The sequence below is a fragment of the Aythya ferina genome (assembly GCF_964211825.1).
Source record: "Aythya ferina genome assembly, chromosome: Z".
NCBI classification, from domain to species: Eukaryota; Metazoa; Chordata; class Aves; order Anseriformes; family Anatidae; genus Aythya; species Aythya ferina.
Window position 1 is genome coordinate 84,342,205 of NC_140299.1, and position 17,868 is coordinate 84,360,072.

The following is a 17,868-nucleotide window of genomic DNA, read 5'->3' on the forward strand; positions in this document are numbered from 1 at the left end:
GGACATGATCCCAGTCTTCCGGGCGCAGTATCACACGCACAGAGGATTTATCACCCTTTCATCAGCGCCACTTGGTCATGGCCAACCCTCCAGCAGCTTTGTGTGACCATGAGCAATCCCTGACGGACTCGGAAGGGGATTTGGGCACCGTGTTTCTGGGCAGTCTGAGATTATTTCTGTCAGGCTGGTGGCCGGGGGAGGGCGGTGGGTCCGAGCCTCGAGTGCCGGCGACTCAAGCCCCCGGGGCGGGCGTTAACGGCGCCCAGGAGGGCGAGCAACACCCCCCCCCCCCGCGGCCACAACACCCTCCCAGCGATCCCTCCCCAAAAACCACCCCCAGAGCCTGTCCACACCGCCCCGTCCCGCCCCGGGGCGGCCGGAGCCCCCCGCCGCCACCGCCCAAAGGGGGAGGAAGAGGCGGGCCGGGCTTCGCCGAGCGCCGACATGTCGCAGCCGGGGCCCAAGGGCGCCGCGGCGGTGAGTGGGGAGGGGGCGGCGGGGTAGGGGGCAGCCGCGGGGCCGGACCCCGACCCCGACCCGCCCGCTGCCCCCCCCGGGGCTCCCCGGCTGCCCGCGGCCGCTCCCCAGCCCCGCGGCCGCCGCCCTGCCCCGGGGCCCGGCGGCGGGCGGGGCGCGGGCGGGCGGCTCCGGGCTCCGGGCTCCGGGCTGGGGGCGGCGGGCGGGGCGCGGAGCCCGGGCGAGGCGAGGCGAGGCGAGGCGAGGAGCAGCGGCAGCGCCATGGCTTTCGCTCGGTGGTGGTACGCCATGGTAAATGCGGGGCAGCGGGATCGGGGCCGCCGGGCTGGGAGGAGCAGGGAGCGGCGAGGGGAGTGCGTCTGTTTTTTTTTTTTTTTTTTTTTTTTTTTTTTTTTTTGGAAATGCGCTCTGAGCTGCAGGTACCTGACGGAGGTGCCAGGAATAGCTGAGCCGCAGCTCTCTGATGGCTCCGTGTGGCTGAGCTCAGCTTGGGTCACTGTTTGTCAGCGCGATGGGTCCTGTAGTTGCTTTAAAAAGTCTTTTAACTTATTGCTCCTATGAGGAAGCAGTTGGTCTTGCAGTGGAGTGGCAAACAAAAAAACAGCGCTCTGCTAAAGTGTTAAAGAAAGTATGCGTCATGTAAGCTAACTTCTACAGAAAACACCAGTTTAGAAACAGAAAACACCAGTTTAGTTTATTTCCTGAACATTTAAAGAGGTAAAAGGAATCAATTTAGGTTCTGATTGTGCTTTGATCGAAGTAGCTCGGTTATGTGGTCAGTAATGTTTTCAAGTGTCATTCTTTGTGTTAAGTCAGATCGGGACAGTGTGGTGACGCTAACGGAGGGTCAGAAATAGGAAAGTTTGGGAGTGGCTGTACTAAGGGACAGCAGGGACATTAAAGCTGTTGAATCCAGGGTACAGAAAGATACAAGGACAACCTTGCTACCAACCTTGCTTCCCAGCCTTGTTCAGGTAGGGAAGCTGCTCCCCCACGTGCTGTGTGGGAAGTCAGCACTCACAGCTACTGGCACCAGAACGTTGCTGGCTGTCCTCTGCGTGAGACTGGTGTTCACCCGTGTCCGCTGTACACCTGTCACACAGGGCAGTTTCTGCCTGCAAATCTAACATCTGAAAGATGGTCTAAAAGACAAGGAAGTGGAGCAGAAGTGAAAGAGACAAAAAGACACATAAGAAATTCAGCGCTTGTTTTACCTTTTTTTTTTTTTTTTTTTTTTTTTCTGGTTGGTGTGTGTAAAGCAGAATGTGATGACTGTAAGGAGCATATATCTTTCACCTGTCCATTCCATTCATTTCTCAATGCTTGAATGTAGCTCCCTGATGCACCCATTTCCAACTGGCAGTTTTCTTAACAGTGTCAAAGATATGTCTATTTCCCAACTTTAATTGAAACCGAGGGTCGGATTCCTATCAGCATAAAGCAATTGTCTTCTCTAATACCCACAAGGCAAAATTAGTTGACTTCAGCTGAGAATGTTGCAAGTAGACTTCCCTTCTTACCCAGTTATTGCATGTGTCGTCACTGCAGACCTCTGAGATGCTGTGCAACAACTTTGAACCAAAGGGACTCGTGGGGTTTGGAAGGAATGTCTTGAAGCAAGACCTTTAGCTGAATTCTGATTTTTGCAAGTGCAGGCTGAGAATGCAGTTATGCCTTCAGTTTTTTGCTTGGTGCTTTTTGCTTACGTCAGTTACTTTATAGCTTATGACTGCCCTTTGAGTTGGAAGATAAAGGTGTGTCTACGAAACAATAGTGTTCTGATGTTTTTGTGCACTGTAGAGCATGGTGAAGATCTTGGGGTAAACTTTGTTGCTTATGTTACTTCTTCATTTATTTTGGCATAGATTTTTTTTTTTAAAGATGTTGTGATTATGAATGTTGTCCTCAGGCAGTAAAGTTGCAAAATATTCTGGACCAATTTAATTTTCCAACAACTATAAGGAAGTGTTATGAAGTCATCTGGTTAAATTTAAAATCTAACTTAGTTGTATCTTAGCTATTTTCTTACTGTGGAGCAGGAGCTGCTGCTGCCTACTAGTTTGGTTATGGATTTTTTTTACCGTGTACATACATTTCTTTGGCATTTTAACAAAAGATGAGCAGGGGAAAAAAGGACAAAAAGCTCAAAGAAAAAGCAATCTCTCTCACCTACGTGGGGATGTAAAGGAGCAAGTCATGTGTACCTTCCCAGAACAACTTAGCTTGCTAAGCAAATTGTTTTATTTATTAATTTATTTGTATAGGCTAGAAGATTTAAAGCTTGGAAGTACAGACAGACAGGAGCTGTTGAAGGGAATTTGTAAAATAGGGTCCCTTCTCATATCTTAAGCCTGAGCTCTTTAAGGAACCAGTGTGATCTTCCTAGAAAGTATATGAGATAATTGTGTGTAACTAGGCTACCTCCTCAGGATGGCAGGTGAAAGTGAAGTAATAATTCCATACATTGTTTGATTATCAGAGGGCGGAGAGCATCAGCACTTCATATGTACACAGTGCATGACTCCAAGTGACTGCATAAAAATTACTTTGGTTGGCTTATGTCCATATGTGCTTTGTTCCAAGTGTTAAACTAAACAGTTTTCGGATTTTAAGTCAAAACCTCAATATTGTAGATGTTGTTAGACATAGCCTTCTGGTGTCCCTCATGGATGTGGAGCTGATCTGTGTGAGGGGTGGCTGAGGGAATCCTGCCGGTCCCCTTGTCCTGTCCTCTACCACTGTACATGACAGCCTGGTCAGGTGGTGGGAAAACAGCTCTGACAGCTGAGAGGGGATGCTCTGAGCTCCAGCCAGCTGCTGGGACACACTGTAGCAGTGCAGGGACTGGTGCCTTATTGATGCTGTGTTCCCATCTGGCACAGGTTTCCTTGGTGTGAAGATGAGGAAATGGAGTTAGGGAGGAATTTGTCACTGCCCAGAGTCTGCTGTACTCAGTAGGAATTAGATAAGGTTCCTGCTTTCTGTGACTTGAAAAGTTTAAAATAGATTGAAAAAAAAAAAAAAAAAAAAAAGGATTATTCCCGACTTGAGTCGGTGTTACTGTTTTTATAGCTGTGCTCAAATCTGAGGAAACAAACCAATGAAAACAACAAAATACATGCAATGTACAGGAAGGCGTGCTTGCTTTCTTGGCCAACCTCCATGACAATAGTTATGATCCCCCTGAGATGCCAGCGAAGTTTAGCATGCCATGCAATATGCTTTCGCAATTGTGTGCAAGCTGGATGTTGTCTATGTTGGTAAGGGCTGCAAGTGGACTCAGCTTCTAATGTGCTGTGGCGAAGGGTCTGGAGGGGAAGATGAGGAGCAGCTGAGGTCCCTGGGTTTGCTCAGCCCCAAGCAGAGCAGGCTGAGGGGAGGCCTCATGGCGGCCTGCAGCTCCCTCACGAGGGGAGCAGGCGCTGAGCTCTGCTCTCTGGGGACAGCGACAGGACCCGAGGGGACGGTATGGAGCTGGGACAGGGGAGGGTAAGGCTGGGGGTTAGGAAAAGGTTCAGCACCCAGAGGTGGTTAGGCACTGGGACAGGCCCCATCCTCAGGGACGTGGTCACGGCACTGAGCTCAATAAGCATTTGGGCAGCGCTCTCAGACACAGGGTTTGGTTTGGGGTGGTCCTGTGTGGAGTCCTGAGTTGGACTCAATGACCCTTGTGGGTCCCTTCCAACCTGGGATATTCTGTGATCTTATAATGATATGCCATTCCATTTTGGAACAGAGCCTAGTCTACCCTAAAAAGTTTTGCTGGGCAACAGAACTAGGTCCCAAGCCTTGCAGCTGTGCTGCCTCTGGAGTCACCATTTTGTCAGTGAACGCATGCTTACTGACATTGCTTTCATGGGTGTGCACGTTGCGTGTGTGTCGCATGCTTTTGCTGTAGCAATAAAAAGCGCAGATAACTAGGTTAATTGTGCCTGTACTGAAAGCACTATTATAGGGCTGTGAATCAATTCACCTGTAACCTGAAAAGACAGCCTAAGTGGTTTGTTTTTCCACTGACAAGGCAAAATTGGAGTGTGAGAGTAGTACTTCCAATTTTAAAAACTTGTCAAGTGAAGCCCAAACTTATTTTAAAATCTTGAATTATTAGGGGTTGTTTAAAACAATTCCTGAAATTTTTGTTTTGTGCTATCAAAATAGAAACAGTTAAGAGACATGGTGCTTTTTTTTTTCCTAGTTTTATTTGTTCATTCAGCTCTAGTGTTTTCCAAACCTTTTTGCTGATGTGCTTGAATAGATTCCAGTTGAAGATAGTGCAGAGATACACGATCATTACTTTCTCTCTATAGCCATGTGAAGAAAATGGTGTAGGAACTCATTACTTCAGTGGCTTTACTTTGTTACTTTTCACTGTTTACTTACTGTTTACTTTGTTACTTTACATAACAAAACCTAACAGCTGTGAATCCTCATTCTCAGATGTCTGAGTTGCTGCAGGAAGCTATACTAACAGAGATACTAGATAATAGCTTTATAATCTTGCTTCTTACATTCAAGGGAAAAGATCTTGCTTTTTACATTGATTTTATTCTGAGATTAAGCAAAGAATTTTTTTGAGGGGCCATACTCACCATTTTCAGAGATGCACACAGTAAAGCTTGTTCTGAATACAATGTGCTTGCTGAATAAACTGTTGTTTTGTCTATTGCCACATGTTGGGAACAAATGGGATCGCATGTCAATTTAGATGAAAACAAGAAGTTTAATGTCTTAGACGGATTGTAAGATACAGTAGGATTCAGAAGGAACTAACGTGCACCTGTGCCTGAACTGTAGCAGAGTTTTTATATACCGACATATGAATCCTAGAAGTTGTAGTAACAGATTTCTCCCATGCAAGGAGGTCTGGGCATCATGAGTATTTGAGTGGTTCTCAGGAAAGTTCAGGTGTTGGAGTGGATGGTGATGATGGGACATGCAGTGTTGGTCTACTGAAGCCAATGGGACTTGACAGCATTACTGAAGCAAGTATCAGAGAGCACTGTGCTAATCAAGAATGAGTGATTCTATGAATGGTGGTATCTTCCTGAACGTTCCACAGGAACAGTCTTGTTAAATGTTCTGCCATGAAGGTCATTTCTTTTCAACCGATTTTACTTGAAGTTATATAGCATGTCATTTAGAAATCCTGTCCATTAGCAAGAAGGGAAAGGGAAACTGTGTTCCATTCTGTCGTATCATGGTGGGTGAAAGTGATCATACGTGCACTAAGATATTTGGGACTTTCTCTGCATAGAAAATATAATTTAAGATCTTAATTTTTATACATCTGTTTTCTCTATTTACAGCAAGGTGACAAAAAGGCAAGTGAAGCTTCTTCCAAATCAGGACAGAAAAAGGCAGAAACAGAGGTAAATTCAACTGTTCAAATATATTGACAAGAAAAGTTTGGTAATGCAATTCTTCTGGTACAGATTTATAGTGAAGTGGTAGTTTTCAGATAAATAACTAGTGACTGTAGTCACATGTAATTAACTCCATGAACGTGTAGTTTTTTCTTGTGCTGATAAGCAGCCTAATGGAAATACTTCTTTGCTGTTCTCCTTTCCTAAATACTTCATGCTAATATCAGTGGAAATTATCTCTGGATTTGTCTGTTTTGCAGTGTAGGCACACTTTGGTATGTATCTGATGGTTTTGGCTTTTTCATTGTCCAGAAGCAGAGATGAAGTAGAGTGCACTGTGACTCTTCCAGCCTTGTCCGTATACTGGATTATCTTCAAAGGGAAGATTCATACACAAATTTTGCACATCTCCTTGACGTTATGTGCAAAATCAAGATATGTTGATGGAAATATGTGCTCAGTACTGTGTTTTCCAAAAATACTTGTTTTTGGAGATGCTTCTTCAGGAATGGATATTTAGTGGTCAAGAGTCTATGACAGGCTGTAAGGTTGAGTTTACAGCAGGCGATTTTATAGTCTGACCAGCCAGTGTTAAAAAGCAGAACCCGTGTGGGTTGCAGACAGTGTTAGGAACAAGGTCACCCTTCTTGCAGCCTCCAAAGCTGTTAGCCATGCAGAGAGAGTGTGCTACAGTGAGTCATGCTGGTAATGCAGTTGAAGTAGCAATTCAGAACCTTTGTGCTATTTTTCCAAGAGTTTGCAACGCAATGTTTTTGTTTAAAAGATGGAGAATATTCCTGTAGTCTTCAGTTTTTGAAGCAGAGATGTGTCTGTAGATAGCTGTGGATGCCCATAATTAGAATAATGAGTTTGTTCATCTTGCTCCTAGAAGAGCTTGTGTAAATGATGCACAGGATAAAAATGGTAAGGAAACGATATGATATTTGAAAAGCTCATATTCATATTAAAGGGAAACTTTTAAAAGCCCATCTACTCATTGCTTATCTGAAATTAATAAAAAAAAATGACCTTGTCTTTCACATTTTTAAAGTATGCAGTCCTCAAGAAGTAAGAGATAATGCGTAAGGCTTTGAAAATGAAGTCTTCAAAGGTCTGACGCTGGTTTGAATAGGAGACGCTAGTTAGCCATAACATCAAGGAGAATTCAAAATGAGTATTGTCAAGGTGTAGAATAGCCTTTCTTCTGAAGCCTACTGAAGCCCTTCCTTCTTGGTGGCTTAAAAGTAGACTGAGAAAAGCTCAGCAGATTTACTGTACATGGAAACCTACTTCGGTAAGACATGTTCTTGCACAGAGAGGTGGTGTTGAGACACAGGGTTAGAATTGCCTTACTTAAGGCTATCCTACTGCTCGGTAGGAGAGAAGAGAAACCAGGTCAGCATGTACTAGGCTGGCGCAAGCAGTACTAGTATAGCTACTAGTACTAAACAGTTTCCTCAAAGCTCAAAGGGAAAGCCATGAACATAAGATCAGTGAAATATGGATCCTGCTTTTCTTCCTGCATGGTGTCAGTAGCCTAGCTGGCGGCAGTAGGCTGCGTCTACTCCCCTACAAATTAATCTTTTACAATCCATTTTCTACTGCACTGAAGAGGCTGATGCTGGATTCACACAGATAATGCATGCCAACAGACTGACAGGAAGAAACAGTGAGGAAGTGAATTAAGTGTCTGTTTCCAGCAACTTGCATTCTGCTTGATGTCTGTCTTGCCTGGGAAGTAGCTAAGCTTGGTCCTTCCCAAGGGTCCATGCTAAATGTAGTCTGTTTCATTTCTGAAAATAAAAACTAAGATGTGGCCTTAGAGCAACATGCCCATTTTACTTGAAACTCCTACATGGCAGCCAATGATGGTTACTTGGAAGTATGTTGTTTGCACTAATATTCGGTGCTATTTTGTCTAGCAGGTAGAGAAATATGATGAAACTATTTGGTAAGGATAAGACTATGATTTCCTGCTCTACAGGGCAATGTTCCACTTGGAAGGATTGATCTTGTCTGTCTCTTTATTCTGTGTACATTATCAAAGGAAAGACACCTTCTTACTGACATTCAGTTGCCTCGTTTCAGTAGTGCTACTCAAGCTTCAGGTCAAGATGAAGGCAATCTGCTTACCATGGAATTGGTCAGCTTTAGGTTGAAATACGCATAATTTGTCAGTCTAGCAATGAAGTATAGAATGTATAGCTGTATACAGTGTCTTGTACAAATACACAAAAGACTTGCTGAAGGGACAGAGCTGGAAAGTTCAGGTGTGTTAGAATAAGTAAGTGAAAGGAGATATCTCTTCTTTAGGTATCTCTTTATCAACGTAGTCCAAAGTCAATGTATTCATGTGTAGTGGTTGTGTTGGGCACTGTTCACGGACAAAGATTCAAGTCACAGGGCATATTCCTGAACTCTTTATATCTTGCTTTTCGGAACCTTTAATTTGTGAAATTTGCATTCTGAGAGAATCAGACACTTGAGAATCTAAATCAGCTTTAATGAAATGTTTTCATTGCTTGCAGTGGTAGAAATTGGCATAAAAGAAATGATCATTACAATTTGCATCATGCCATTGCAAAGTGTATAGCAACTTTCCTTTCTTCTCCTTTCCTCTTGATGTTTCAAGCCGTTTGCAGTTTTGGATGTGAAGTTTTAGCAAGTGAAAGGCAACTGGTGTAGTTTACCTCTTGATATCATCTTCACTTTGCATGTGCTTTTCCACCAGTTTCACATCACTTTGGATCTTGTATGCAGTCAGGGTATTAGTGCTGTATCAGTTTTTGGATGCTAGAAGATACAATTCAAGGGAAGATTGGACAAATTCACTGCAGAGAAGCCCAGGAAAGTTTATAAAATACACTGCAGTTAAAATCACTGGGACATACATTGAGTCTGTTCTCTGAGAATGCATTTATAAGGTCTATCTGCATATGTCTGACCTATTTTTACATCACTGTTTTTGTTTTCTTTTGTACACACTGTTGGCTACTGCTAGAGAGAGGGAAATGGGTTGTGTGAAGCTTTGGCCAAACTCAGCAAGGCAGGTCTTGTGACCATGCAACTCCCTGTAACACGCTGTCATGCTGCTGAACACTATGTTCAGTATTGCCAGGGCTGCTAGTGGAGGTGAAGGGTTAGCAAAAGAGGGAAACTCTTTTTATGGGAAGCTGGGCTAATCTGATTCCAGCACAAGTCCTAATCCTGTCCTAAACTGCTACAACGCATTCCAAAGTGATGTGCAGTTCGGTTACATTTGCAGGGTTCATGGTGAGACAATTTGTGTTAGATACTGTATGGAGCTTTTCTTTTAATTATACTTGGACATAAGGCATGATAGATAACTTTGAAGTGTGGGCATTAAGTGCAGCAATACTTGTAGAAAGAATAAAGGCAGTAAGTTTAAATTCAGCTGCCTGTGATTCAGATTAGCTAACTTTGGAAAAATTAAGTTCTGTTATTTTAAAAATATTTAGGCTGAAGTGTACTTCACTACATAATTTACAACTTTGATGTAAACCAAACACTACCATTGTGTGCAATTGTGGTTGAAATGCTCTGTTTTGAATAGGCTCGTTCTTGTGTTATTAACTGCACAAAACCTGGAAAGAGCTGTTGTCTTGCTGTTGTAGAGTGAAATACCACGGTGAGCTTCTCTATCAGTCTAAATTTCTAGTCTGTGCAGCACTGCTGTCTCAATGTAAAAATGAAGTATTAAAAGGAAAAAAGTCATATGTTTTAGGAATTTGAGGCCCCAGCTTAGAGTGTGGGAATATTTTAACAGAGACGGTGTGAGATGATCTCTTTCTAACACATCCTGCCATCTCAAGCAATGCTTTCAACAGTGTAGACAAAACATACGCCACGTGTTTAAATTCATTCTTCTTCACTTAGCACAAAATATATATATATATATATATATATATATTAAGTTACATTTATGTACTGTTACAGATGTGTTCATATTTTAGAAGCCACTGTAGTTGAGATCTCTCTGTTCCTTGAGTAATGGTTAATGGGAGAAGGTGGTCTCTCCATGGGGAGGTGTGGCTCTTCAGTGGATCCCAGAGGGAAGCTAGGTGCCACCACCTCCTTTTGGTGAGAGGAGTGCCTGCCTTTAAGTGCCCTCAGAAGGTTGACACTCCGCCCAGCACTGAACCTCAGGGCTGTCTGGGGGCCCAAGGGGAATAAGGTATTTCTGATCAATCCTATGCAGAGAAGTGGAGTGATTTGGGGGAATAAAGTACTGATTTGTTTGCCTGTTTTTTTTTTCTGCTCTTTTTTTCTTTTCTGCTGTGTTTTTTTTTTTTTTTTTTTTTTTTTTTTTCTCCCTGTGGTTAATATGCAAAAAGTAGTTAAAAAATCAAATTACTCCAGTTAAGTTTTGGTATTACTTTAGAGCTGTTATGATGCGAGATTCCTCTCACCCTAGGAAGAAATATAGTGGTTTTTGCTCATGTAAGTTATGAATCAAAGATTGAAAGTTGTAGGCTGAATTGTAGGCTCAGGGTTGTTAAAAGCATTTCCTGGACAGAGATTGCATATTCTTTCCTCCTGTGATGATTTTGTCATAAAAGAAAACTACATTTGTATGGGAAAATTTGCATATCAAAGGGATATGTATTTCATCTCTGCTTTATTAAACATGGGGCAATTAAGATTGTTTCAGAACAGAATCAGTGTTACGGCTTTTTTTTTGAATCTGCTGCAAATAATGAAGAATAAGTATCTGTAAGTATCTGTATGCCACAGCTTCATTCCTTCATACACAGCCCTGTACAGGCTGCTGATTCTTCTAATTTGTTTTGGAAAGAAGGTGTGCTTTGATAATTTGCTAGGTGTGTTGTTGCCATGTTGGAAATGAGGCCTGAGTACACCTGCAAGGTGATTCCGTAGCTGACTTGGGTCTGAGACTGCCACAGGAAAAAAAAAATACTCTCCTGCCTCAAGGAGGGGGAGAGGATGGGAAAAGCATTGATGGTTTTGGCGACAAAGGGCATAGGAGCTGGTGTGCCTGGAAGCGTTGTGCTTCCCGGTATCCTTCCCACGTACAGTCATTATTTTAATAAGCCTAGAAGGATAAACCTACTAGTTTGATGTTGCCATTTTTGTCTCCTTTTAGAAATGTCTTAAGGGGTAGATAGCAAAGAGGTTGGTTTTGAAAGATGACGTTGGGAACTAACAAGTATTACTCAACCTTTCATGTTCAGTATTCAGCAGAGGATAGAAATCTGGTGGTGTGGTATATATTCCATGTAGCTTATCTCCAGGTAGCCTTTCTTATTCAACAGCAGAAAATACAGCTTATTTTCCTGTTCTGAACACCACAAACCATGATGTCCCAAGGCAAGGACTGCAATTCCAGCTGAGTTTCAGGTGCAAATAGAGAACTGTGGTTCTGAAGACATACCCAGAATCCTGGTTGCTCTTTAGATGTCTGCTCTTCTTCAGAAGACCTTTTTGAGAGCATCTGTAGGTACGCCTGGTCTGTGGAGTCATCTACTGGAGTGAGGGGCGGGACCACCCACTGGTCTGTACTGGGCGCCTGCAGCTGGGCAGGCAAGGTCCTGGCCAGAGCTGCTGGGAGAGGCAGCCACGTCCTTGCACCCTTTTAAGGGGGGAAGTCACTGTTGCTCTTGTGTTTTTTTTTTTTGTGACACACTGTGAAGTCCTACTTGGGTGTTGTTTTCAGCATGACCAGTACTAAGCATGGGATCTTTAAGGTAAATATCCTCCTGCATGTCAGGGTCTGTAGAGTTGATCCAGATTTTTGTGATGTTAGTCTATGTAAATGGCCACAAAATACAGCCCTCTGCCCCAGGCTCTGACTGGAGGTTGACAGAGGAATGTGCAGCTTTATTTATGTGAGATGCTTTCCTGTATTTTTGGAGCTAAATTACAAGGAGAACGTGACATGGAAATAACCTTAGTACAAAAGACTCTGAGACTACAGTCTGTTGCAGTAGCTATTGTAGGATCATTTGGAAAGTGTGTTTCTGAATTTGAATGCAAGTTTGCCAGTAGGATCTCTGAGCCATCGTTCTGCAGACTTCTCTCCTGTAGGGAATAATCAGTGTGATCTTGAGTTTCCACTTGTCAGAGAAAATGGCAAAGTCTTACCCATCTGCTGCCTCCAAAGACCTTATGTTTTTTGCTGTGTTAATTACTAATGACCGATTCTTCCAGTCTTTACTATGTATGACATAGGCAGTTGCTGAGTTGTTCCAGCAGTACTTAGGGGTCCTTGCTAAATAACAGTCCTGCATTAATGCAAAAATGGAGGTTCAAAGGGGATGTCCTATTTTGTTTCTGTTGCAAGTTTATTAATTAGCTAGGAACGCCATTGTTTTGCTCTCACGTCTCTCAACTTCCCTGCCTGAGGTATAATATCAACCTTCAGTGTTGCTATTCAAGTTATTTCTGTACAGTGGTAGCATACCCATCTTATTTTAATTGATACTTGTCATTAAAGTCTTACTCATAAGTTGTCCCTGCTTGTATATATGGCTACTGTTGGTTTAACTCTTTGTTAAAATGAGTTGCTCTGCCACAGGAAATAGCACAGACTTAGGTTTATTCTATGAAACAGTACTAGAATACTCAGCCTATTCTGTGCTGGTCAAAGCCATCTGAAATAAGTCTATATGAATTAAAGATACATAACTTACTGTTTGGATGACTTACCTTTTTAAAATGTAGTGATGGACATTTTTTTAGTATTTAATTTTTAATACTATTTTTGAGTCTACAGTTTTACTTGGCTTTCCTTTTTCTTCATCAACATTTCTGTTGTTTATTATGTTCCTTTCATTTATTTTGCAGAAGAGTTCAACTAGTGCTAATGTCACTCAGCCCCCCAAAACACAGACAAGCGGAGCACGTTCTACTGTCAAGGTAATGCATAGTGACTAAATGGTCTATTTGAAAAATGAAGAGAGTATGATGTTAGTTCATCCCCTGCACTGGGATGGAAAACGGTTTGTTTGCCAGCATTTAGCATCACTAAGAGATGATTTTGGTGTCTTGCTAGAAATTGTAGTGAATGAAAATAAGAGAGGAATGCAAGTCAGCAAAAGGCAGGTATTAGATGTTTGAGAAAATAGACTTGGAAAGTGCCTTCCCTTTTAAGTATGCTTAGCTAGTTTCGTAGTTACTTTAAAAAAAAAAATAAAAAATCCAGTCCTGTTGATATCAGTGGCAAACTTCATTTGACCATGGGGCTAGGATTCTTTTTTCCCACTCCTAAGTACTGTTCATGTGTTTGGATTCTTTTTATTCAGCAGGAATAGAAAAAATCAAAAAACTGATAACTTTCTTTGCTTTCGTAGCCAGTGGAGCAGTTCAGTTGTTCAGGAACTTAATATAAGGAACATTATAAAGATGAATGACATATTGGAGTGCAGTTGGTACTCCATGAAGAGAAGCAGGCTTTCTTAAACATGATGAGGTCTTGCAAAATGTTCAAACAGGGAGTTGAGAAAACATTTTTTGATGGTGGTCACACGTGAACTGATGGCTGTAGTTGGTGTTGTCACAGTTAGGTGCATATTCCATACCTGCAGCTGTCCCATCTTTTGATTTATATCATCAGCAGCAAGTATTTCTGCAGCTAGTATTTGAACAGCATTTTCCATTTTCTTAATCAATACTTTTTTTAAAAAAATAATTCTCACAAAAGACACTGCTATGCTACCTAAATAATTATTTCCCTCTATTCAATAAGCAGCAACATAAGAAAGGGACAACAGCATTTATATCCTTGCAGCACTTTTGTCTATCACTTAAGGTATCCAGGCATTTTTGCTGATTTTCTTTCTGTTCATCTTAGCTTGCCAGTACCTTTTTCAGTGTAGTAGTTCATGTGATAGCTCTACAGAGAGGGACTGTTTCTGGGTTGTTTAGCCTTGATAAGAGGAATCTATGAGGAGATCATACATACCAGCCTGCCAGTACCCAAAGGGGGTACAGCAAAGCTGGGGCGCGACTCTTTGTCAGGGAGTGTGGGGATAGGACAAGGGGTAATGGCTTTAAACTAAAAGAGGATGGGTTTAAATTAGATATGAGAAGGAAAATCTTCCCTCTGATGATGGTGAGGCACTGCCATAGGCTGCCCAGAGGAGCTGTGCGTGCCCCATCCCTGGAAGTGCTCAAGGGTAGGCTGGATGGGGCATTGAGCAACCTGATCTAGTGGGAGGTGTCCTTGTCCATGGTAGGGGGGTGGGACTTGGGGGTTGGACTTGTAAGATCCCTTCCAACCCAAACCATTCCAGGATTCTGCAAAAAGTAATCTTTCTGAATAACAGTTGCTGCTGCATAATTTCATGAAAGCTCACATCTGATTTGCTAACTAGCATTTATGTATTTGTTTCTCTTTTTGTTTTATTTCTGTTGTAAGCATATCTTCTACAGCAAATGTGTATGGTACAATTCCTGTGATCCTATTGAGAGAAATAACTGGAAAATAGTATACTGAAAAAAAGTGGCTAAAAGCAATTGCCAGATATTGCTTTATGTTATTAGCTTATGACATCTTAGGCTATGTATTTTCTTCAGTACTGTATGCTCCTCTGGTTTTTGAGATGTTCCAAAATATTCGTTTGTGAAGATTATGTACTGGAAAAATATTTGCCTCGTGCTATCATAATTGACTCTTAATCAATGGCTATTTTAAATTTAAGCTTTTTACTTCACAGTGGGCCATGACTACCTTTCTTCAGTTAGACTACACTTTATTTTAACTGTATCTTTTAATTTTTACAGCTTCCTGACATCCTACAGTATTATTTAATACAGAACATGGCCAATTAATTGTTCTGTTCATGTAGTTTATGTGACTTCTTTATGTTTTTTTTTGTTGTTGTTAAATAGCATTTGGCTAGATGTATTCTTTTCCACAGTGTCTTTAAAAATACCTATTCAAAAGAAACATTGTGTCGGGATTTTTTACATGGATTTTACAGAAAAGGAAATATTCATTTCAAAGGCAAGGCAACCTTTTCTATTTTGCTACAAAACTAGATCAACTCCTTTAATGAAATCAAGAGCATTCCAGCATATTTTCTGACAACTTTGTGATTGCTGCTGCTTCTTTTCCCTTCCTACCTTACCCCCAGCTGTAGCTTAAATGTGTCCTAAATGTGAAATCTCTTGGGATTTCTTAATTATCCTAATTGTTTTGTTGGTCAGTAATACTTCTCATTAATGTACATTGTCCAAGATGAATTAGGGAGGGGATGAGGGAGATGGGGAGAGTGAGTGAGAGCTGCTGCAGCTGTTCAGCCTTTTAATCTACTCTTACCCTATGGTGGAATTACTTACTGTAAACAGAACAGATTGTTTTTTTTTGTTTGTTTGTTTTTTTTTTTGTTTCTATATTATGGCCTGATTCCTTGCCTGTTAGTAAGTAAGTAGTAACAGCTGGCTTTTGTTCTGCTTGGGTTTTCTGTTTCCAATTTTAAAGACACAGGAGCCTTGTTTAATGCCACAAGACACTTGTTTAATGCCTGGCTAATACCTGGGTAGTTTAATTTTCCTGTGTCTGCACCTTGTAATGCAAACCACTCCTAAGAGTAAGTGTTCATCTGTCTGGATTCATTTTCTGTGTATCTAACCTGCCATTCTTAGCGCTATGCGTTTATCCCTGCGTTCTTTATTGTTCTGCTCTTAAGCTGCTGTCATTGCAGCCAGTATTTACTCAACAGCATATGCTCAGTGTCTTCTTATTCAGGTTGTAGTTGGTTGCCTGTGCCTTCATGTGGGGGAAGGAAGAAGTGCTGCCTCTCTACTCCTTTCTCTTGTATCTGTGTGGATTTGCTGTTCTCTATGACATTTTGAAGCTCTTCACTCTTTGTTTAGGAATAAACTATAGCAAGCCTTTCTTCTGGTTTTGATGTAAAGTTCTGTTCGGCTGTTGTATTGTACCAAGGTATCTTCAGTAAGCATATGCTTTCTGCAGAACCCTGTCAGATAATTTGAGGGGAAAAATAAAGACTCAGTTAAGGTTGTTAATACTTGCTGGTTGCTGGTGAGCAGCTTCTTCCATGTATTCCTTTGCTGCAAAGGTGTGCAAACCAGGAGGTCACTGCAAAATTATTAACAGGCGATAGCGAAGAGGAAAAACTGAACTAATGTCCTTCCAGTTCCAAAGGTGCCTTACCAGCACTGGTGTATTTTCTTTTATGGTCTTTCACATTTTCTTTTTAAAATTCTATCACCAGCAGGAATGCCAAGTTCTAGCTTAGCATTCAGTCATAGCCAGAAGACCCTAATATTTGAGTACAGCTCAATCAAGCTGTCCTTCTTGGATCTTTGTGTTCTTGTGAGATAACTATACTGATATCAAGTAGGCTTTACAGTTGTTTTTTTTTTTTTTTTTTGTGTAAGGACTTTTTGGTATTGCTCTTAGTGAACTCAGTGAAACTTCTTTTCTTTTTGTTGCTGGCATCAGTAGTTTAGTGAAGTGTGCGTGACTGTCCATGTTAGTTCCATGGACAGTTTATTAAAGCGATGCTAGCAGAATTCAACAACATTGGGAATGCATCATGTATTTTTATTTCAGACTTGGCTGATCTTGAATATATTCAGAGGAATCCTCTTGATCTTAACAATGTAAGAACTTTAAGCTGACTTACTTCCAGTTATCATCCAAATTAACACTATTTTGTAAGGGATTCAATCTTATTTTTTGTGCAACATACAGGAGAGCAAGAAAAAGAATAGTATCTAAACATCGTTGAACAAAGGCTGTGCTATTGCTGCAGTAGACTGGAAATTCTCTCAGAAGTCTGATAATCAAGACTATAGTGAAAAGTGATTCCTACTACTGTTGTATTTGCTGAGATTATTTCTTTTATTATTATTATTTGCTATGTACCTTATTTAATTGCCACTAAATTCCTATTTCTGGGAACTTTGCACAAACCCGCTGTTGTGAAGAAAGACATTTCGGAGTAGTGGACATTTGAAGTTGCAGTACTGATACGGCAGGTCCAAAGAAATGTGCAAATTTATTCCTGACTGTGTTGCCAGTAAAACGGTGAAAAAGGGTCAGATGGTCATCTCTAAATTTTGGGGTTATTCCAAAAAAGATCTACAATCTTCAGTTTCATATTGCCCTTAGAGCAGCTGATTGCAGAGATACTCAAATTATGAGTGCTTTGCAACACTGGGGTGTCTTCTACAAGTTGCTCTCACGGTTTTACCAATGGTTACCTTGTATTTGAAAAGCATGAGAACTGTGTCAGTGTGGATGACAGCACTGGTTTTCTCAGTAGCAGAGGCATGCTGAAAATGGACCACAACATTAAAAAATGGAAAACGTGTGAATACAAACTGTGTGGAAGAGCTGGCTTCATGTAAAGCTATAGCATGAAGCTTTGGTCAGCAAAAGTAATTGTCACTTTTGAAAAGTAGGACCATAAAAGAAGCCTCTGATCTGGACAGTTACACCTACAAAAACTACAACTTGTAATGCTCTGCAAGGATATAAAATTAATAATATGATCAAAAGCAAAAATGTCTATACTTAACTGAGCAAAACAGTGTATTTTCCTCATCAGCCTGTGTCATATCCTTGGGTGTTCTCCCTCTACTTCCCTTCTTGAGATGGGTTTTGTTTTTTGTTCCATTGAGGTAAAAGGCATTGAAGCTATTATGAAAAAATGATGTTAGTAGTGTGAAGTCTTTTTATTTAAATATACGCAAATAAAAAGACTTCCAGATCATGTGTGTTGAGAATTTGATTCTATACCAAAAAAATAGCTTAAGAGCAGGTCACTTTCGGTATTTCAAAAAGCTTCAAGTACTGCCTTTTAACTTCTGAATTAATGTTTTGGATTTTTTTGGTCAAAATAGTGGTCTTAATCAGTCCAGTTCCAGTGGCTTTAGCTGGTGCAGCCATCTGATTTCATCTGAGTGAAACTAGTTATTTACCCTGGCTCCCCATGTAGCCTATCGCAGTGCAGGGAGGTGCTGGCCCCCAAACCCACAGTAAGTGTCGGTCTCGTTTAGGGGGGTGGGTGGGTTT

At 41.4% G+C, this 17,868-nt stretch overlaps 1 protein-coding gene across 7 annotated transcripts in view; it reads left to right on the plus strand.

Annotated features, from left to right (window-relative positions):
- The first annotated feature begins 342 nt into the window (after window positions 1-342).
- The window catches only part of CAST (calpastatin), a 62,338-nt gene continuing 44,812 nt past the window's right edge, over window positions 343-17,868 (plus strand). For 4 of the 7 annotated variants that reach the window (XM_084504240.1, XM_084504243.1, XM_084504244.1 and 1 more), the window contains exons 1-3: window positions 343-477; window positions 5,784-5,846; window positions 12,666-12,737. In XM_084504240.1, the coding sequence (XP_084360366.1) occupies window positions 445-477; window positions 5,784-5,846; window positions 12,666-12,737 (168 nt within the window). In that variant the 5' untranslated portion in view covers window positions 343-444. Of the gene's footprint in view, window positions 478-519; window positions 769-5,783; window positions 5,847-12,665; window positions 12,738-17,868 lie in introns of those variants that run through there. The other 3 variants (XM_084504245.1, XM_084504241.1, XM_084504246.1) reach the window with 3 other exon arrangements.